Below are 23,578 nucleotides of genomic sequence, written 5' to 3'. Positions count from 1 at the left end.
GGATGAAGAAAATGAAAGCTCTAAACTTCATCTCTGCTCTGCTTCTCTCTCTGTCTATATACAGTTGAAGTCAGAATTATTAGCTCCCCTTTGATTTTTTTTTCTTTTTTTAATATTTCCTAAAAGATGTTTAACAGAGCAAGGGAATTTTCACAGTATCTCTGATATTATTTTTTCTTCTGGAGAAAGTTTTATTTTTTTATTTTGGCTAGAATAAAAGCAGTTTTTGATATTTTTAAAAAACATTTTAAAGTCAAAATGATTAGCCCCTTTAAGCTTTATATTTTTTTCCTGATAGTCTACAGAACAAACCATCGTTATACAATAACTTGCCTAATTACCCTAACTTGCCTAGTTAACCTAATTAACCTAGTTTAGCCTTTAAATGTCACTTTAAGCTGTATAGAAGTGTCTTGAAAAATATCTAGTCAAATATTATTTACTGTCATGGCAAAGATAAAATAAAACAGGGCGGCTAATAGTTCAGGGGGCTAATAATTGTGACTTCAACTGTATGTATATATATATATATATATATATATATATATATATATATATATATATATATATATATATATATATATGTATATATATATATATATATATATATATGTATATATATAAATATATATATATATGTGTATATATATAAATATCAGTGCACCATGAAAAGGGTTTAAAGGTTTTATATATCTATATGGAATATTTTATATATAATGTGTTAAATGGAATTTAAAGTACTGTAGTTATTTTCTTATTTTGTCATAACAACTGACAACTTTATTGAAAAAATGGTTTTAAATGAACCGAAGCACAGTGTAGTGTACTTTGTGATTATTCTTGGTCTTTCTTTGGTGCAATTAAAACCACCACATCAAACCTGCAGCTCTTTTATCAAATTTGATCAAATACAGTTAATCGCATTTTTGATCAGAAAAAAATAGATTAGATATTCTACTCTCTAGTTTTTTTTTGCTTTCTAAATCCATCGAACACCCTGTTTTCACTGCACTTTTGTTTTTTTTTGTTTTGTTTTTTTATTGAGTCATTCATTATCTATCTTTCTGTAGCACACTGTTCCTTTGGTAAATCCAGATGGGAACAGTGTGCAACCCTTCATTTCTATTAGCGCTCGTTGTTTTGTCTACTTTTGTGGCATGTTTTATTTATAGACGTTTGGTTAGCAGCAACAACCAAAGAAGGAACAAATAAAGTGAGAACACCCATGTACCTTCACTGTCAGTCAATGTAACTGTCTTTTATGTTTCTCATTTACCCATGCTTAACACATCAGGTGAATGCAGATTGATTTATGATTGTTATATTTTAGTTATCATTCCCTGGCCTCAGTTGCTGGTAATACTGATTATGTCTAACCCCTACAACGATATTGGTTTGGGTTTTGTAGGATCTCGGTAGCAATTAAACATGATGCACGGGGTCCTGGAAGGGATGATTAGATGAGATTGTGTAAAAAATCTATCAAGAACTATCGCACTGCTTTGACTGTTTGACAGATTTTAGCTTGCACACTAGAAGCCGCTCTCCATCTTGCTATTTTGCACCATGGGATTTACTATTTTTTGAAATTCTCATGAGCATCATGTGAACTCCATCATATGGCGTGATTTAAATTTTTCATGGAGAAAGATCTTTTCATAGGAGACGCCCAGTGAGCTTATATAGCAAGATGCATGTGTTAAAGCTGACGTGTGTAATGTCTGTGCCACCAGCGCCACCAAGTGGAACTAAAAAAATGACATTTCTTAAACGGGTTTCCTCAAAAACTGCCAGATAATAAGTCACAAATAGGTTGAGCCAATGTTGTTCTTTTAAACTGCTCAAATTAAATTTCAAAAATGGTAAAAAGACATTTTTGGGGGAATCAGTTGACGAATGACTTACTTGATGATAGTTATTTTAACAAACAGATTGCACACATCACCTTTAAGCTCTAATATAAATGGCCAGACATCTCTTTCTCTTGTGCGGCAAACTTCTCCACAGCTCTTCAATGTCTTACTGTCTCTCTTCATTACTATTTGTCTGTGTGCAGACGATGCAAGCGGCCCGATGCCCGACAGATGAGCTGTCACTAACCAACTGTGCTGTAGTGAGTGAGAAAGACCTGCAGTCTGGACAGTGAGTATTAACACACACACACACACACACACACACACACACACACACACACACACACACACACACACACACACACACACACACACACAAACACACACACACACACACACACACACACACACACACACACACAAACACACACACAAACACACGCTCCTCAGGCAAGATTCATCTGTTGCAAATGTGTCTAAAAATAGGTATTTTATTCAGAGACCTTCTAAAAAATAAATAAATTTTTGAGACCAGTCTCAAGACCAGATCAGTCTCGGTATATATATACATGGTTGAAGTCAGAATTATTAGCCCCCCTTTGAATTTTTTTTTTCTTTTTTAAAAATTTCCCAAATTATGTTTAACAAAGCAAGAAAATTTTCACAGTAAAAACAATATAGTGATTCAAAGATGAATCAAAGTGTTAATGGTCTGAAGTAACATGAGAGGGGGATCATTAAAAAATGTTTACTGACCCACATGCATTTCTTCAAAGTTGTGGATGCTCATTAATAGACATATACTGATATTCAATAATTTAGTATATTGTGAAAAAGAATATGCACGGTGTTGATTTCATAGGCACCTCAAAATACTATTTGAACTTTTAGAGTGCTTTTAAAGAATATTCACATTGTATTTGCAGTAATGTTCATAACACCGATCTCTTGGAGACTTAATTGTTTAATTGGATTAATAGTTCAAACATTAACATTTTCACATGTTAATCTAGCCTACGACTTGCTGAATGATTGATTTGTGACTATTTATAGGCCTGTTGTACGTTAACACTGTGTAATAAGAATCCAATAGATAACGTTAGTTAACTGAACTCACAGTGAAAACTACTAAAGCTTTTACTAACCTTAGATGATGTTAATTCTTTAGCATAATAACAAATTAAAGTCATAGTTGTAACCTATTTACAAGTCGTAATCATTTTATTAAATGGAGTTTTAAACTAATAATAATCAGTTGTCTTTTTAAATGAACATTAACACATTAACTGTAATATATCTGGCTTTTTCCTCACTGTTGATTTTAATGCATTAAATTTACTAATGTGACTTCATTGTAAATATATTACCTGTTGTTTTTTACCATCCTTTTGAGATTTAATTTGGTTGAAATATTTGTTTACTCTTAACATATACTTATAAATATATACGTATATACAATCAAGCAGTACACTAAGTATTCTATAGAAAATGTAACTTTTTTTCATCTTAGGACTGCATTGTTAAGTTTAGTTTTAATTTTATTAGGAAATAAAGGAAAGGAAAATAAATTTAACTTTAACACTGGGAACATACATACAACAATAACATAATATCAACACTTATCAAGACAACAAGATGAATTAAAAACTTAAAAACATATTAACCACATGCATATTACTGCAGATCATTCTGCACCATTCACATTAAACAGTGATCCCTTTTACAGTAATACAACAACTGCAATTGGGATAAATGACTTTTTATAAACATTTTTTCAGATCTGGAAATTTTAATCCAGCGTCCTGATGGAAACATTTCAAAAGCTGAGTGAAAGGGATGTGTATTATTGTGGTAATACCATGATAAAAGCTTCAGCAATTACTTGCAACAAGAAAATTCCATACCATCCTAAGTATACTGATAGTGTGTAATATCTGTTTGCAGATTTATAATAATAGTGTATCTGGCTGTAGAAAAAGTGTCATGCATATACATGTAGTCAATGCTCCAGAGGCAAAGCTGAGGATTTTCCTTAGGCCTCGTGTGTGTGAGAAAGAGAAAGAGAGAGAGTGTGTGTGTGTGTGTGTCCTTGGGATGCTGAATCAGTCCAGACGTTAAGTCAGGCTGACAGAGTCTGCCGCAGTGCCTCCTGCTGATGCCTCATGTCCAAGAAGATCACAGCATAAGGGCTGATGTGTGTGGGTTTGTGTTGGCGTATTGATGCATGTTTATGTGTGATCTAAATTGATATATAATGTATTCGTTTTGCCTATTTAAAAATAAATATTTCACTCAGTATTATTATTCCTAACATTATTTCATTTATTCTTGCTGGAAATAACAATAAAGATCGTTTTAACCACTCAAAATATTCTGCCATGTTTAGGATTAACCTGTGATTAATTGAATGAATGAGACCTAAGCCTACTAAAAAAAGCAGCCATTGTCAGTCGTTCCGACATATAATCCCATGTGCTGATCTCAGATTATGTTGTCTAAGGATTGGTGGAGTTGTAAACATGGGCAGTATGTGACTAGAAAGCGTCTTTTTTCCATGTTACATTGATGTTTCCTGATAGACGGTTTGTGTTTATTATTGTTTTCTGGATCTCTCTCTCTCTCTCCAGGCATGTGACTGTGAGGACAACACCCACCCACAAGTTTGTGTTCACAGTGAAGGGTCACCACTCTGTGCTCCCTGGAACCATCGCTTTCAGTTTGCCACAGGTGCAGAAGTCATGCCAAGATCTGTTACTTGTGACACAAACACAACACAAGACAATTTTTTAGCATTGAAATAACAAAGAACAGCTAAGCAAACTTATTTAAAGGGACAGTTCAGACAAAAATGAACATTTAGTCAGCACTTCCTCACATCCTCACATACCAAACATCTTGGAACACAAAATTATATTTTTGAAGAATGTGAGCAACCAAACGGTTGACTTTCATTGTGTATTTTTATTGTTTAATACAACTTTTGTTGATTAATAAAGGGACTAAGCTAAAAGAAAATGATTGAATGAACAAGTTTTGAATTATATAAATGATGACTAAATATTCATAATTGTCTAAAAATGATTAACCTCATATTTCGATGGACCTTTTGCATGTTATTTATTCTCTTCTTTTCCCTTCTTAAAGAGGAAATGGGCAGGCCTGTCTATTGGACAAGAAATAGAAGGTGTGTAGATTATTCTTGGAGAACATTTAGAACACAGTTCAATTCAGTACACAATTCAAATCACTGATTTTGTTCCCATCATTTCAGTGTCAAACTACAACTTTGACAAGTCCAAGCAGTGCATTGGTGCCATGACCATTGAGATTGACTTCCTGCAGAAGAAGAGCACAGACTCCAGTCCCTACGACTCAGACAAAATGGCTGCTGAGTTCATCCAGCATTTCAACAATCAGAGTTTCTCTGTGGGGCAGCAGGTCAGAATCCCAAATGAATGATTTACAAAGAGCTGAAAATCAATAAATCTTTTGAGTAACAATTCCCGCAATCGTTTTGAGATCTTCTGAATAAATATTTCTTAGGTTTTGAATTGATTCTGTGTTTAGTTTTTAACCGTAGATGGAGCTGTATGCTTTACAAACAGCCGTACTCTGCAGTGTTTGCTGAGTATATTAACCACACCCAATACCTCAGACAGACGTAATCTGAGAATTTAACTGAAAACAAACAGGAAGTGCATTTTTAGATTTCAATTAAAGATTACAAAGGCAAACTATTTGTTTTTCTTAATGTCATGCACAGACGAATTGTTCACTACAAATCTAGCAACGTGAGCTAACAAATTCAATATGCTTAGTTTTAATTTCATGTGTACTTTAAGAACATGTAAATAATCCTGCTGCTAAAGAGCTTAGTGAATATATTGGTTAATGAAGTACATTGTTCAGATGTTTTATTTCAAACAATTTGTTTGATTTTTAGAGCTGATAACAGAGGCTTGAACCATTGATAGCAGAATAATGTAGTTATTAGAGAAAGAGAGACTAATAATAGTTGTTTCAAGAAATGTGTACGCATTTGTATTGGAAAAAAAGATCCATAGATTGTCTTGTAATGTTATCGTTGCTATGTTTATTACACTGCTATGCATCTTTATGTATTTTGGTTATTTTTGCTGTCCTTTGGATCTTTGAATTAATAAAAATCTTTAGTCGTAGTGATACAAAACTGAAATGCAATAAAAATCTACTTGGACGTACTTTAGATTTGCATTCCTGAAAATAACTCAACATAGCTTCATTCTAAAAACGTAGCCCTATATACCTTTCTGGAGATCACAAATTATGTAGCCAGAAGTATGTATGGGTGCATTTCATTTTTAAAACGAACGCTACCGGGCGGTATGATGCCGTTCCTTTTCACGCATACCAGCTGACGCTACCTCCGTATGGACGGCTTTACTGCTGTTACCAGTTTGTCCAGTTAGCTCACCATGTACGTTGGTGGACTTGAGACGACGGTCAATCTCTGCTTTTTAAAATACTATTGGTTGGGTTTAGGAAAGGAGGAGAGTGGTTCAGTCGATCGGTCGGTCAGTCAGTCAGTCAGTCATTCATTCAGTCAAACAGTTAGTCGACTGCGGCCTCTGGTGGATTTACGCGAGAACAGCAGGCATGAATGGCACTCTCGAGAGAAATTTGAGATCTGAAAAAGCGCACACAGCAGACTGTAGTATATTCACAAAAACAAAAACTGCAAAAAAAAGTAGCTCCTGGGACGTATTTTGCGTTCTCCAGAAATATATATATAGAGGTTTTTGTATATAGACGTTTTCAGAATGAGTCTGGGTTGAAAGAATTACACAGCTTAGAATGTTTCATAGTGTAATGTGGTATAATTTTATTTGTGTTAATGTGTTTTTGTTGTCCTGTGATTTTCATGTCATAGCTGGTCTTCAATTTTTGTGACAAGCTCTTCGGCCTAGTTATCAAAGACATTGAGGCGATGGATCCCAGCATTTTAAAGGGTGAACCAGCATCTGGCAAAAAGCAAAAGGTATCAGAATGTGCACATCAAATTCACAATTTAATATTACAGTAAAAATAATTATCAAATAATTTGTGTACATATCTAATTGTCCTGTGTAACTTCACAGATTGAGGTCGGCCTGTTGGTTGGAAACAGTCAAGTGATTTTTGAAAAATCAGAGAGCTCGTCTCTCACTCTAGTTGGTGAGTCTTTATCTGACTATAAATAATGGATCTCCATTCACTGTCATACAAACAGCTTCTTAATCTGACTCTTTTTGATCTCCTGCTCACCAGGCAAGGCCAAAACCAAAGAAGCCCGTCAGACCATCATCAACCCTGACTGGAACTTTGAGAAAATGGGCATTGGTGGTTTAGACAAGGAGTTTTCCGATATCTTCCGCAGGGCCTTCGCCTCTCGAGTCTTTCCTCCAGACATCGTGGAGCAGATGGGTATGTGCTGCTTGTTCTTTTCATAATAAAAGGCATCCATTTTCCAGAACAGGCCCTTTAGGTTGATGTTTATAATCATAATGGGCTCTGTCTAGTGTAAAATCAAGTTGTTTTCTTCCGCAGGTTGTAAGCATGTGAAAGGTATCCTGCTCTTTGGTCCTCCTGGCTGTGGTAAAACACTGATGGCCAGGCAGATCGGTAAGATGCTGAACGCCAGAGAGCCAAAGATAGTCAACGGACCAGAGATCCTCAACAAGTACGTTGGAGAGTCTGAGGCCAACATTAGAAAACTGTTCGCTGATGCTGAGGAGGAACAGAAAAGGGTGAGATGATGAAGTTTCTCTTTACAAATACACTGTCCTACTATACTATCTTCTGTGTCTTTATTGGAATGTTGTGTGGGTCTCTGTGCAGTTGGGTGCTAACAGCGGTCTGCACATAATCATCTTTGATGAACTGGACGCCATCTGTAAGCAGCGTGGTACAGGCGCCAGCAGCACAGGTGTGCACGACACTGTGGTTAACCAGCTGCTGTCCAAGATCGACGGAGTGGAGCAGCTCAACAACATCCTCGTTATCGGTACACAGGAGTAGCTTTTTTTCTTTGGTGTAATCTGATGTGAGTCATGAAATAAATGATCACTAAATAAACAACAATGAACTTTATGAAATATTAATATAATTTCAGTTAATGACAAATCTAACGTCTTTTAAAAATAAAAACAAACACAACATCTATGATCATTACTATTAGAAGTAATTGTTTATGTAGTTAAAATGAAATGTAATGTAGTTGAAGTGAAAATGTGACATTAAAAAATTATTTATTAATTAATTAATTAATTAATTAATAAAAACATTAATTATTATTATTATAACGGATGATTGATTACTGTCCTTAACATCCTTTACCTTTTAGAATAATATCTACAACAATGTTTTATAATATTAAAATTAATATTTTTATATTAATATTATTAATATTATTTATTAGCCTTTGTTCTGAATTAACACTTGGGCACATCTTCAGTAATAATAATAATAAATAATAATAATAATAATTATTATTATTATTATTGTTATTATTATTATTATTATTATTATTATTGTTGTTGTTGATGTTGTTCTTGATATAATTAGTTAATAACAATAATAATAATAATAATAATAATAATAATAATAATAATTATAAAAAATAAATAATAATAATAATAATAATTATTATTATTGTTGTTGTTGATATAAATAGTTATTATTATTAATAATAATAATAATAATAATAATAATAAACAATATCTTTTTGCTTCTCAACTGTTTATGTTATGCATAATTATTATTTTTTCATCCCTTCTAATCTGTGCATTTGTCTTTATCTGAAAGGCATGACTAACAGGCCTGACCTGATAGATGAAGCCTTAATGAGACCTGGCCGATTTGAAGTAAAGATGGAAATTGGTAGGACTTTAGTGCCTTGGTCTTTATACATAAAAAATATCATAGACTTTCTCAATGTCTGTTGACTGTCACCCTTATGTCTCTGTCTTATCACCCAGGTTTGCCGGATGAGAAGGGTCGTGTTCAGATCCTGAACATCCACACAGCTAAGATGCGAGAGTTTAAACTCCTGTCTTCTGATGTGGATGTGAAAGAGCTGGCTGCCGAAACCAAGAACTACAGTGGAGCTGAACTGGAGGGTCTGGTCAGAGCTGCACAATCCACTGCCATGAACCGCCACATTAAGGTGCAAAGCAATCAACAATCCTCTACACATTCATTAGCAATGATATAACTGTTCTATCAGTAAGCCCAGCCACCACCTAACATTGGTGAATGCAAACTGTCAATGTAAAACCTTGTCCCAAGATATTTTTGATGCATTTTGGTTACAGAAAGATCACCTATTTTTGAGATGCATTCAAGTAGGGTTTAAATATGTCTTAGAACAAAAACAAATGTGGGGAATAACAAGATTAGTGAGGGTTTATAGATCACAATACAAGTGGAAGAAGCCCACTTGTTAACGTCGTCAAATATAACAAACATTGAGGATCAACACTGTTCATGTACACAGGGTAACATAAAATTAATACTCATTTTGCAAATATATTAAGCTAATGTTAGCTCAGGATTGCCAATGTTAGCTCAAGATTGCTAATGCTAGTGCTGTGTTTAATATCTAACTTACCAGAGCCCAATGCTGTTTTTACATACTGTATTGATTGTGGATAACTTAAGGTGATGTTAGCAGAGTAAAAAGCATTGTTGCTTTGGTTTACCCAAACAAAATGTAAAGTATACATCATTGTTGATCTTATGAATATGCAGTTGTTTTGTTGGTATTTAGGAAATGGAATAAAATACATTTCATTGGGCATTCTCTTAGGAAACCTGTAATCAATGTTACAAGCACTCCAGACACATTGTTTTACTATTTTTGTAGCATAAACACCATCAAATCGAGTAAACTTCCAATGTTTTTTCGTCACTGAAACCTAAAGATATCTGCGTTCTGGTCTCTGTGCAACTGATACTCAACTGTGATTGGCTCAACTGATACTCAGCTGTGATTGTTGAAGACCTGACCTGCTCTGAACTGTATTTCAGGCAACATCTACCGTAGAGGTGGACATGGAGCGAGCAGAAAAGCTACAGGTCACTCGAACAGATTTCATGGCGTCCTTGAATAACGACATCAAACCTGTAAGTATCAGTCTTGTTGAGTAATTCATTATTTCATCACCAGAATGATTGAAAACATGCAACTTTTGTATCTTGTTAGGCTTTTGGCACCAACCAGGAAGACTATTCCAGCTACATCATGAACGGCATCATTAAGTGGGGAGATCCAGTGACCCGAGTGCTGGAGGACGGAGAGCTGCTGGTGCAGCAGACCAAGAACAGCGACCGCACTCCACTGGTGTCTGTGCTTCTGGAGGGTGAGCTCTCTTTTTTAACTGTAACACATGATCAATGTTTTTAAGTTTTCAACATTACAGATACGTTTATCAGATAATTATAACATCATAAGAACATCCCATGCACATTATTCAAAGACCATTTTCACCCAGTGTTAATGTTTATGAAGTGCAAATAATATTTTATGCATTCAATCTTGATGCTAGAAAACAAGTTCTTGCTGTTGTGGCTTAACATCTAACCAAATGTTTAAATAACTGGACTATACAATAAAAAAGCATATTTGTTTAAATGATAATCATAATATATATTAGTCCTGGGAAAAGATTAATCACATACAAAATAAAAGTTTGTTTTGATATAATATATTGTGTATTATATATATATTTATTATGTTAATGTGATACACATACATAAAACAAAACTATATAAAGCGTTTTTTGCATAAATATTTAAATTGATATATAATTTGTATCATAAACATATATATATATATTTTATATCTAAATATGATTAAACATGTACATTGATATGGTATGTTCACAATGCACTGATGATTTTTATGTAGCTTCAAAATACAACATTGACATGTAAAAATGTTGAGTATATATATATATATATATATATATATATATATATATATATATATATATATATATATATATATATATATATATATATATATATATATATACATATATATATATATACATATATATATTTATATATGTTGAGAGTGTTTTAGATGCATACAATATACAAATACAATATACAAAGTGAAACAGTTGAAGTTTAATGGTCAATCGTACAGTACTCTGATCATCGCTGTGGGGCTGACAAACACATTAATGTACAGATATATCTTAAATGAGAAGAACAATCTAATATGGGGAAAAGAATGTAGTTTTGGACAGAGTAGATTGCTTGTAAGGTTAATTGATAACAATCTTAATGTCAAATTTTCATTGACTAAAGCTAGACTAAAATGTCAGAACTTTTAGTAGTCTAAAACTAGACTGAAACTACAATGATCCAGAAGACTAAAATATGACTAAAACTAAATAAAAAAATGCTTCCAAAATGAACACTGGCTCAAACAGTGCTATATTACAAATGCTCAAGCTTACAAATGCCAATAACTATGTGTATATTTTACATGATGTTTTTCTTTTTGCCCTCAGGACCTCCTCACAGTGGAAAGACAGCTCTCGCTGCTAAAATCTCAGAGGACTCACAGTTCCCATTCATTAAGATCTGCTCTCCTGACAAGATGATCGGCCACTCAGAGATCTCCAAATGCCAGGCAATCAAGAAGGTTAGTGGTGAACATACAGTATGTAATCTCACAAATACACTGAAGAATATAATAATATATATTCCATTCACTGTTTTATCAGCCTTCTCAAAGATAAGGTGGTTGCATTGCATCATTAAAAATGCCAATTTTGATTTTCTTTTTAGGTCTTTGACGATGCCTACAAGTCTCAGCTCAGCTGTGTTGTGGTTGATGACATTGAGCGTCTCTTAGGTTAGACATTCATTATTTACAAATAATAAATTTGATTTTTTTTTTTCAATAAAGGGTCTTAAATAGGAAAAACTGTAGAATTAATAAAGCATCACATATTAACATTTTAACACGTTAACTATTTTCTTATTTAACACATTTTTTGTAAACAAAATACCAAGTCGGTTAAGTCAACTACGCAAATGTTTTATCCTACCTCCCACATTAACATGTATTTGATCAAAACTAATGCACATGTATATGATTATGTGAACTCACAATTTAAAAAATGCTATTTGTTGGAATGAATGAACATTATAATAACTATTCTAATATATTACACTATTAATGCTCTACTATTAATTATGCGTGGTGAACTAGATTACGTGCCGATTGGTCCTCGATTCTCCAACCTGGTGCTTCAGGCCCTGCTGGTGTTACTGAAGAAGACTCCACCTCATGTAAGATGTGCATGAGAGCCGTTTATACACATTTGTGTTTCTGAGTTTCTCTTTGAATTCATTGCACTTTGTGCTGTAAGACCTTTTGATTATGGTGATGTCTAATGGATGGTCTTTATTTTCACCTTAAGGGTCGTAAGCTGCTGATCATTGGCACCACCAGCCGTAAAGACGTCCTGCAGGAGATGGAGATGCTGGATGCATTCAGCACCACCATCCATGTGCAGAATATCTCCAGTGGGGAACATCTGGTTGAAGCTCTAGAGGTGAGCTGAATTGAAAGACCGATCTACAATGAACACTGAGGCAGGGCTTTACAACCCTAAAATATTCATAAAAGGAGAAAGTAAAGGATAATAAAATGCAAAAAACTAGTAGTTAAATGCTAACCCAATTTATATTATGTTAAAGGCTTCTAATTTAGTTTTGGTCCCTAACAGTAGTTCATTTATTTTTTAATGAAATAAAATAATAATAATTTTCAGCATCACTTATTTTTGCAGTGCGTAAAATACTTTGTCCAAGTATCTAAAGTATTCTGTTTAATTTTTCGCAATTAGATATGGGCTGCACGATATTAAAAAGATCTAAAACGACTATATTTTGTTTTACTGCGATTATAAATTGTGATATGAAAACAATTGTACCCAGTTTATAATTTTAGATTGGAATCTTCCTCATAAAATATATTAAACTTATACTTAAATATAAGTGCAGATAAATACAATAAAGCAAAAGACACAAATTAATCAAAATGTTTTATGATTTGCAGAGGAGTCTACTAGTATTTAGATGCAGTAAATGAATAATCAAATGTAAAAATAATACTGTCACATCCTGTCTTCCATGTATGTTTGTTTTCGTCATGTGACCTTTCCCCATGTGCTCCTTTGTTCCAGTTCCCGCCATTTGTTAATGTTCATTACCTTCACCTGTGTTCATCCCCTGTATGTAATCAGTCTCTTCATCCCCAGTGTATTTATAGTCCCTGTGTTTGGTCTTTCATTGTCCGGTATTCTCAGTTGATGTTTGTTCAGCCCATGGTCTTCCTGTGTTCATTAGTGGTGGGCAAAGCCAGGCTTCATGAACTGCTGAAACCAGGGGTGTATAGCAACCGGGGGGGATCTGTCCCCCTCACTTTTAGAGAAAGACCATTTAGAAATAGGTGATTAATAATTATATAAACATGTGAGCTCATACAGCCGTCCCCCCCACTTTTAAAATGTCCGCTACGCCCCTGGCTGAAACAGCCGAAGCAAATGTGTCGAAGCTTCGAAATGTTTCGAAACCCCACTCTATGGTGACACCTAGTGGCCATTTTTTTCTGTATTGCACTGGAACAGCTTCAGCAAAGAACAGTTGAGCAAATTGAGGTATTAAACCCCACTTTGTGCTATCAAACCTTCAAGTGATATAATGGAGTGGTGAGGGTTCCTGACTACTGCGTGGGGAAAGTGGGTTTCGAATCCAGGCTGATTCAGCTATTTTGAAATGCTTTAATATCAGTTTGAAATGCTTTGTTCTTGTATTGTTTTGTTTCAACATTGGTTTGACATCCGAATTAACACTCTGTGAATAAATATGTCTTGTTTTGGTCATAAAACAGGGTTGTTGCTAGAGCAGACATGGTTGTGGCCAGAAGTTAACAGGAATTATTTATATTATTCATTAAATTTCCTATTGTATTTTATTGACGTCTACCTAACCTAAACCCAACCATCACAGTACTATAAAAATCTAAATTATTGTTTTACAGTGTTACAAAAATGATGCTAAATTAATGGCGTATCAGCAGCTGTATCCTATCTAGACTACATCATAAAAGAGTTAAATTATTAAAATACATAAAATCATGATTACGGAGTATTTGTACAAGTCGGGATTCAAACCCAAAAGTTACTTGAAGCACAGTAACAACATGCACACGCGCGGTCCACTACTAGGCTATATGAGTCAGAAGTTTATGCTACCCTCTCAGTCAAATGCAGGTCTCGAAACGCTTCTGAAATGCCTGATGATTTGAATCGCTTTAGTCACATGACCAGGTGTTAGAACCACTTTAGTCACGTGACCTAGGTATTTCGGATCATGCTTCGGTACAGTGTTTCGAAACACTTGTGTTTCGGGATCTCGACACTGTGTCAACATCAGTTTCACATCAGCCATCCCGAGTGTTCATCCATGTAAATGATTATCAATAAATCTACATGTTTCAATAATCATGTGCCTTCATCTAGTGAACCCAGGCGTTACAAATACTGTCTTCCTCATTGTAAAAATAATTTAATAAATTTGATCATTAAGAGTTACAAATGGTACAATTTCTCATGCATGGGTGCTTTTAAAATCCTCATACAGTCAAAGGCTTAACGATACATGCAAGTGATAATCCAGACTCAACATAGCATATTCTGCGACGTGACTATTGCGATATCGATGCGGAAACGATATATTGTGCAGCCCTAAATGACATTACATTCACTGATAGCCAATTAATTAACTGAAAGCTTTTAAATTGGATACTGGATAGGGGGGAAAACCACAATACAATATGAAACAATATGAAAATGTTGTTATTATGACAGGCTTAGTTTTTGCACATCACTAGCTTTAAATGTGCAGATTTACAGTCTAACAAATGACCAGCTGGTAATAAAAACTGCTAACATCATCATATATGCAAAATAATCGTCACATTAAATGTTTGGATCTGGCTTGTGTGTATTTTGTCAGTTTTAACAGCTTTGGGTAATAAAATGTTAGTGTCCTCTTAGCTCTGAGGTCACACATACTGCTGTTATACTAAAATAATTAAATAAAAATTACTTTCACTATGTTATGAAATGAAAACCTGTAGATATTACTATGTAAACATATAGAGTACTGCATAAATATAACACACACACTAAAACTCATTCTGGCCTCATCTACAACTAGTGTTTGAAAATGCTCATGACAGGCAATGAAGAAATAAGCTGCGGTCACACTAGGCTTTGTGTGTGCGAAATTCCGTCGTATGGCGCTGTGAAAAGGGGCGGGATTAAACAAGATGTTTAGACATTAAAAAAGCCAGCGATTTGCTCCATTTTTAAATTTCTGTCCAGAGAGGTCGTGTTTTAATCCTCGATTGGTCTCACGCAGTCAAGTGATGCGAGTTCGCAGGTCAGAGTTCACAAAGCTTGAACTTTGCACCGTAGCAACATGCCAAACTTGAGGCATGACCTTGCTCTTTCCGGTCTGACGCATTCGCGTGCGTATGAATGGAAGCCTATGGGAGGAAAAGCCCAGTGTGACCGCAGCTATAGGCTGACATTATGCAAATTTTTCATAAACCTTCTGCAGGAAGTCAGACTGGAATTACAAACGACTCCCTTCAAGGAGTTCAGGATCACTTATTTCTTTAATGAAAGACAACAACTCCATTCATTATGCATTTTGATCTTCTGACATTTCGCACCCATTTTACATTTACAAACAGCTATATTACTACATGAAAATTACTTTCAGATCTGAAGAAGCACAACATATGCAATGTTGCCAGTAGATGGCGCTATTTAACCACACTCAGGATAAAAGGCTGGCACAAAATGTTTCTACTTCGTTTACATCTATAAAATGTTATTTCTATCATACTTGTCCTGCTTTTTTTCCTGCCAATTACAAGCTCCTGGGAAGCTTCACAGATGCTGAGAGAACCACCATCGCCCAGCATGTGAAAGGAAAAAGAGTGTGGATTGGCATTAAGAAGCTGCTCATGCTTATTGAAATGTCTCTGCAGGTAAGCTTCAGTGGACTGAACTGTTATTTCATCTCAGACCGATGCTGAAAGCACTATAATTAAACATTAAGAGTCGAAGAAGCCCTCTGAAAAAGAATTCTTTATTGACATCAATGGTTGACTGTAGGACTTTCCATTGAACAAAAGGTTTTTTTAGATTATTAAAATGTTTGTCAAAGATAATTAAAGAACAAAAAATATATAGATTATTTTGAGGGATGTAAACAATAACAATCGTCATGACGTATTTCCTGTTGTACATTTTAAATTTCCATAGCTTCTGAGGATCCAAAAAGTTTCACATATTGATAGTTACAATAGCTCTTATAACATCAAGTTATGATTAATCGCCTCGTTACAGTTATGAAATAGTTTGACAACAAGCAGGAAACATTCATGGGCCAATGACTTCACCACATTGAAATGATCTATATCCTTTGAATAACTGATCCTGATCCCATTATTTCTCCATGGCATCACAGTAAAACAAATCTCTTTATTTTTAAGAGTATGTTTTTCTTAGTATCTTTGCTTTGGGTTTTTATCTCTTCGTGTTGCCAGACGTGTGGACTAGAAATTTAATGAGCTCAACCAGCCCTCTAACATACTTTATGAAAGGCGGTCTAAATAATTCAATGCTTTTCTGTGCTTTTTATAGCCGTTTTATGCGCTGAAGAATTGCACGGTGCATCAAATGTACTGTCTAGCAATCTCATGAGCTCACTTCATCTTGTGACACAGGGACTTTCAGAAAACCAACAAAAATGAAGGGGTATTTATAGCATGTTGTGTTTACGCTCTTCTCTCCAGATGGATCAGGAGTACAGAGTTAGCAAGTTCCTTTCTCTACTCAAAGAGGAGGGAGCGTAAGTATTCAGCACTACACAACCATGTTGCATATTTGGCACATTCTAAAAGCAATCTTGCCACAGACTCGCAAAAACACACAGAGTTAAACGGACATTATGAGTGTTTTCAATTTCAGGCTGGATGAAAACAATCACATTCGAATTTAACTCTACCAATGGTAAGGAAGGTATTAGATGTGCTGTATTTAGGCCCATTAGAGTAGTTGCTTTGAAATTTCTTGGTCCTTAGTTTTACTCTAAATTTATAGAACCTGAAAACTAGTAGCCTCCCACATAGCAAAATATCTCTGGCCCAGCTCTGGCCCACACAATCAGCTTTTGCTTGGCCCACATGCCGCAGTGAATTACGGCACATGACTGGATAATATCTGGCTTCCAGACAAGGGCCAAACACGGACCATATCTGGGCCAAGTCTCAGCCGAGTTAGTAACCCATAACTGAGCCTAAAATGGGCCAGATATGTTGGTGTGTCACGACTGCAATGAAAATGATAAAGCCATAAATCATTGCACTTTAGGCTTGCTATGGGTGAGCTTTTTTCTCAAAGCGACCTGATTGGTAAAATTTTTTTTCTTTATTTTAAAATGACAAAAATGTATTTTAAATGTGGGTCAGGACAGGCTAAACTTACATGGCCCACATATTAAGTATTAACATCTGGGCCAAATACTACATTTTACTTTTGGCCCGAGTATTGTTTGCCACCTTAAAGACGGTGCCACCTCTGCCAAACCAGGGCCAAGTTTGGCCCACACGCTGTATGCCAGTGCCGGATAAATGCCTGCTGTGCCAGATTTATGCCAAATCTGGGCCAGAATTCTTTGCTACCTGGGCTGTAGTACCTCCATCAGCCACCCTTATATCTGTTCAAAAGTTTAGAGTACATTTTTTATTTAGGGTCAGAGATGGAAAGTAAAAAAGTACAAATACATTTACCAGAGTCGTTTTAAACATGAGTATTTGTACTTCTACTTGAGTAAAGGATTTGTGTACTTTTGCCATCTCTGCTTAGGGTGTAATAAAATTGTAATTAAAATCAAAAACATCTGAAATGTTACTAAAGTATAAATTCTGTTCTTTTGAACTTCATCGAAGATTCATAATATGTTTTTTTACTTGAGCAGATCAGCGTACTAATTTGATCAAAGATCACATGGCACTGAAAACTAGAATAATGATGGGAAACTATAAGTATAGTTTCTATAAGAATAACTATAAGAATAAAAATATTCAATAGTAAACAGATATTTAAACTGATTTTACTATTTGTGCATGAGATTGAGAGTTTTTTAAAAGCTTATATAACGCATTGACCCCAAACTTTTGGATGGTACAATACTGTATAGCTTAATGCTGTGGTTACTAGAATAATGATGGGAAACTATAAGTATTGTTAAAAATATTCAATAGTGAACAGATATTTAAACTGATTTTACTAAATGTGCATGAGATTGAGAGTTTTTCAAAAGCTTATATAATATAAAGCTTATATATCGCATTGACCCCAAACTTTTGGATGGTACAATACTGTATAGCTTAATGCTGTGGTTACTGGATGTGTTGGACCACACTACTTTATTGTGTATAAGCTTGTGTAGATGTTCCTTCTCAGAGCTGCAGAGGTCAGACATTCCCACTATGAAGTCAAGACACTTCTAGAATCTTACTTGTATTTAGATGAAAGGAAAGAGGGATGCACTTATAAAAGGATGCACTGCACATTCTGCTTTAGGGTTCTCAACAAGATTTCAATAAAAAGCTGATACATGTTTAAATTAAGTCTTTAAAATCCAATGTTTTTGTAATATTGTAATTGTACTTAGTTACCTACTAATACTATAGCTAGAGCATAAATAAAAATATGAATAATGAAAATGACATGGTAGTGATTAACTTAAAAGAGCAAGCCAAAAGATTTCACTTTATATTTCACTGTTCATTTTTAGAAATGTCACTAGCATGAGTATTAAATCTATATTTATTGACTCAAATCATGAATTTGGATTGTATTGAAATGAGTTTATCAATAATCCAAACAAATCGATATATTTCATTACCAAAACATTTCAATCGCCCCCTTATGGCTGACTGTGGTATAGGTCATAAACCCCACCTTCCAGAATCCGCTATTTTAGGCATTTTTTAAATGAATATTCATGAATGTTTGTTAATACGTTTTAATTAGCTGTCTGCTATAAAAGTGAGGAGTGACATCATAATTGACAGCAATGATTGACATCTTCTCCAAGTGAAGCAGTAACAGCAGTATTCCTGGAGCTCCATAACTGTTGTTTTGCACAGGTAAAATGGGTTGTTTAGTCCATAAACTGCACTAACCGGAGAATCATTAGTTAAATCTGTGCTTTATAAGCTAATTGGTAAATAATTAGCTAGCTAGTGAAGACATCAAGCAAAGCATTAGCCTTGTGAGGGGTAAAAACAATGCATTGCTGTTAATAATGATTTTGTAATGAATTATTTATGTCTGCGAGAGTATGGGCAGGACCATTATACCCTGGCTCCAATTCAAGATATCATGGCTCCAAATGATGTCATCAGTATAAGATCTCAGTCGCCATCTTTGGGCGTCACCTTTCTACAGTGGAAGAAAGTGGAAGCATGTTGTCAATCCAGTCTGATTGCATCCATTGGATGTTGATTGAGTTTTTAATTTAGAGCATATGCTGTGATTTCCGTGTTTATATGCCTGATGAAGATCAGTAGATTGAAAGGTTGTAGTTGCAGAGGGCGTTGGGTAAATTTAAAGCGCAGTGAATGGGAGAGTACAACAAATCATTTTTTTACAATCATATTTGCTCAAATAATAAAAGAAAAAGTCCACGATGGTGTTACCAAGACTTTCAGCAAAAGGAAAAAAATAGTGTGAGACTGATGACGGCAGCCAGAGGAGAGAATGACGTCAAATGTACTCTCAGCCCCATAGACGCTGCATTAGAAACACCTTACATAAGCGGTAATTCCTTTTTTGTAATTTGATGCAAAGATGATATAATACATTCATAAATGCATATAAATGTTCATACATTTTAAAAAAAACAACTAAATATTAAAAACTTTCAGGGATTTAAGACTATGATGACCTTTAAACATACACAACAGTCTTGTGAAAAGGGTCCATATTGGAACATTAGCATCAAAAATGAATGCTGACTTTCAGCGGGATGACGTGGTTTATTGAACAAAATGCGTGCAAATTCTGATATGATGAGTTTATCATTCGGATGCAGTATAGATGACATGACCTGGCAAATTCCAAAGCAATTGCATGAAATTCCATGCCAAAAACATGGATAGAGGAAGACATTCTATTAATTAATTCTCATGATTGGTCAACTTCCAATAGACTGGCAGAATTTATCTCACGAATTAATGCTTACAGCTCCAGAACCATTTTGACATGTTTGAAAATGATCAGGAGCTCATGAGCCCCTCGGTTTGAAAATTCATCTCACACGATGTGAGCTAAGACCTTATGAGTATCAGTTATTTGGTTTGACTTCTCCTGATGGGAAAAAAAGGGGAAAAAAAAAATCGCATATGAGCTAAAACAGTAAAAGAAATTGTACTGTGTTCGACAGACTTCAGTGTAAATCTTACATGGCAGTTACATAATAAAATATATAAATCATATAAATAAATAATGAGGCTATTTATTAAGAAATTCAATTTAATATTTATTAGAAAATGAAAAAAATCCTACTTTATTAATAATAATAATAATTATTATTATTAAGTTGGATATTGTTTATTTATTTATTTTTATTTTTTGAAAATTTGACACATGCAAGCCACTGCAGAAATGTTCTAACCAACAGCCCCATGTCATATACAGTACAGATACTTAATAAATAACCTGCTATAAATTAAAATAATTAATGTATGCTATGTTTTTTGTCACAAGCTTTGGAGATGTAACATAAATTTCGCTTTTAAATAATAGGTCACCCTATAGCTTTCATCATGAGCCACGGCTGTGTTCAAAATGACATCAATGTTTGCAAAGTGAACTGTGAAGGGAGAGCAACTGTAAACATGAAGATCGCTAAAACTGAACTGTAAAAATACTTTGAAAGCAAATTACCCCTAAGAGTGATGACTTTAATGCTTTTTTTATCATTCCAAGTTTAAATGTTAGAATGTTCTAAATGAATAGGGCAAAGAGGGGATAACTGGGAATAGAACACAGCCAGGAACTATGTTTCTAACTACAGCTCCAGAGGTGTAGTCGCAAGCATACAAGTTTGCGACGCAGTTTGTGAATGTTCGTTGGAACAATGGATTTGGGAAACGCCAAATAAACAAACTATGTTTGTAACGACAGAACTTGCAACTTTAGTCGGCTAATCATGGTTTTCGGAAATGCACCCCAGACCAGAAGATTGTGTTGACACTTTGTAAAGAAACACTATGGCTCTGAACACATACAGTCTTATTGTCAAGTACTCTGTAAAAATATTCGTAAATTATCAGTTTTCTGTATTTTGTGCTTTGATGTTGTTTTTTTTTATTTTCCCTGTTAATTTATGCTTTTGATCACATTATGATAGCATGATCTTTAATTTGACAACTTTTAACCTTAAGTTTTTATTAAAATAGATGTTTAATTTTGTCTGGCTCGGTGTTGTATATTACATTACAAACGCCTTGTAATAAACTGCCACTACATTTTCTGTTATTTTACAGATTTATTCTCTTCATATTATTTCTTAAACATTATATTTTTACAAACTATTAAAATGTCAATAAAAGTCACTTTGTTAAAGTTTGGAGTTGAAAGTTGACAGACCAGAGATCAACATCCCATAATGCAATTCTCAACCACAGATAAACTGAAAACACAAAATATGGAAAAACTGTTAATTAACCGAATATTTAATTTTTTTACAGTGTAACTGTCGATGCCTATAGACTGATCCGTTTTCAAAAAATATATATTTTTTAAATAAAATATTAATGATTTAATATATATATATATAATGATTATATAATATAATGATTTTAAAAAGTATAAAAAATAATTTAATGCCAATATTATAACCTGAAAACGATGACATTTTTCCTCTGCCGAATTTGCACCAGTCCTGCCAACACAATCTCACGGCAATTCGTAACTTTTTAATTTAGTGGCTAATTCATACAAATTCGTACGATCTAATTCGTACAATTTAGTACGATTTGCTCATCCGCCAATGATGGTTGGGTTTAAGGGTGGGGTTAGGTGCCACGCCTCCTTTTTAAAATCGTACAATTTTGTACGACTGAACTCGTACGAATTCGTACGAATTAGCCACTAAACTGTCAAAACGTAAAATACTTACGTTTTCTCGTGAGATTAGGCTGGTCCTGCACAATTAGAGGTTGGACGTGCATAGGGTTAATTCTGAACTCATGTTGATTTATCTCCTAGAAAAAACGGTCACTACTGCTAATGATTGACTTTCAGATGGCAGCCATCAAAGTCACAGAGCTTGTGTGCCAGAGCTTGTCTGTAAATTTGGACTGTGCCCAAACATCAAGGGGCCGAGGTGTAACCAAACGTCAAAGCCACATACAGCGCACACACTCCTACAGCAAAAAAACCTTCCTCACATCCTCCGCATCCTTCTCTCCGCAGAGATCGCGGCTTCTACGAGTGACAGAAGACAGGAGACGCTTTCAATCCTTCTGCATGTTCCAGAAAAAAAGTCCAGCCAAACTCCACCTTCACAAATATAACAGATATAACCTGACGGAGATCACACTTCATATCCAACCAATATCAAATATCGTCTTGTGCTTTGTGTAGGACTTCTGTACGCTGTTTGTTTACATTAAATATACGTTTCAATCTGCTCAAAGCAAGCCATGAAGATGTAAAGATTAAAAAAAAAAATCGGATTCATAAATGTATATATGCTGCTGGATGCAAAACATTTATTGTGAGACTATATCATGCAATGTGAATCTCTAAGTATGATATAAGGAAGCTGTTAGTGTGTGTATTTACAGTAGTGAAGATGAGCTGTGCTGTTCGTAGTGTGCATACGCTGAAGCCCTACCTTTGTGATTGTGTTGTGGTAACACAAGAAAACGACATATAGATCACAGTGTTATTCGATATTGTACATAGGTTTAAAACAAAATGACCGTGCTATCTGTTTTGGTTTGAATGTAAATTCTGTCAGAGATGATAATATATTGGAGATCAGTTTTACACTTGTGTTTGAGTGTATGTATGTGTGTGTGTGTGTATCAATAAAGGCTCTAGATCAGGTTTAGAGTGAACCGTGTGTGACTGTATTTATCTGTGTAAGTGTAGTGTGTGTAGATATTGTTTATTTTTTTCCTTCTGAAAATGAATATTCATGAATATGTTGTTTTCTGTATTTCTTTTCTTTGCCGGCCCATTCATTCATATGATTTCTGTGACCGCTGTTCAATGTCCAGAGCTCTATGATCTGTTATGACTATTGGAGATGTATGGCCAGATGCACAATTATATTACTGCAATAAAACAAAACAAAAGATAAGCTCTCAGTAAGTTTATGCCCCTTTGTGATGTATTTTATTTGATCTCCTTTATTATTTTCACTTACCTCACCCTTTGTTTGGTCAGTCATCCCTTTGTGTGGCCATGATGGAGATATTTGGATATTAAGACCAGCATTGGATTGAACGGTAATCATTCATGATGGCTATTTATGATGCCAACATCATGGGAAAAATGCATGGAAGCTGCAAAATGGTGTAT

The 23,578-nt window shown here is 34.6% G+C and overlaps 1 protein-coding gene across 1 annotated transcript in view; it reads left to right on the top strand.

The window, feature by feature from the left end:
• nsfa (N-ethylmaleimide-sensitive factor a) overlaps window positions 1-23,368 on the top strand; it is a 33,633-nt gene extending 10,265 nt beyond the window's left edge. Inside the window, exons 2-21 of the mRNA XM_056453807.1 lie at window positions 2,057-2,142; window positions 4,481-4,580; window positions 4,998-5,037; window positions 5,125-5,291; window positions 6,763-6,870; window positions 6,971-7,046; window positions 7,140-7,295; window positions 7,419-7,618; window positions 7,710-7,875; window positions 8,676-8,750; window positions 8,849-9,036; window positions 9,900-9,995; window positions 10,075-10,231; window positions 11,393-11,526; window positions 11,673-11,739; window positions 12,100-12,179; window positions 12,311-12,445; window positions 15,844-15,957; window positions 16,768-16,823; window positions 22,463-23,368. Coding sequence (XP_056309782.1) covers window positions 2,057-2,142; window positions 4,481-4,580; window positions 4,998-5,037; window positions 5,125-5,291; window positions 6,763-6,870; window positions 6,971-7,046; window positions 7,140-7,295; window positions 7,419-7,618; window positions 7,710-7,875; window positions 8,676-8,750; window positions 8,849-9,036; window positions 9,900-9,995; window positions 10,075-10,231; window positions 11,393-11,526; window positions 11,673-11,739; window positions 12,100-12,179; window positions 12,311-12,445; window positions 15,844-15,957; window positions 16,768-16,823; window positions 22,463-22,484 — 2,223 coding nt within the window. The 3' untranslated portion in view covers window positions 22,485-23,368. The remainder of the gene's footprint in view (window positions 1-2,056; window positions 2,143-4,480; window positions 4,581-4,997; window positions 5,038-5,124; window positions 5,292-6,762; window positions 6,871-6,970; window positions 7,047-7,139; window positions 7,296-7,418; window positions 7,619-7,709; window positions 7,876-8,675; window positions 8,751-8,848; window positions 9,037-9,899; window positions 9,996-10,074; window positions 10,232-11,392; window positions 11,527-11,672; window positions 11,740-12,099; window positions 12,180-12,310; window positions 12,446-15,843; window positions 15,958-16,767; window positions 16,824-22,462) is intronic.
• The last annotated feature ends 210 nt before the right edge of the window (window positions 23,369-23,578 follow it).

The sequence above is a fragment of the Danio aesculapii genome, chromosome 3, assembly GCF_903798145.1.
Source record: "Danio aesculapii chromosome 3, fDanAes4.1, whole genome shotgun sequence".
NCBI classification, from domain to species: Eukaryota; Metazoa; Chordata; class Actinopteri; order Cypriniformes; family Danionidae; genus Danio; species Danio aesculapii.
The sequence above is the reverse complement of the archived record's forward strand: the minus strand, read 5'-3'. Positions and strand labels throughout refer to the sequence as shown.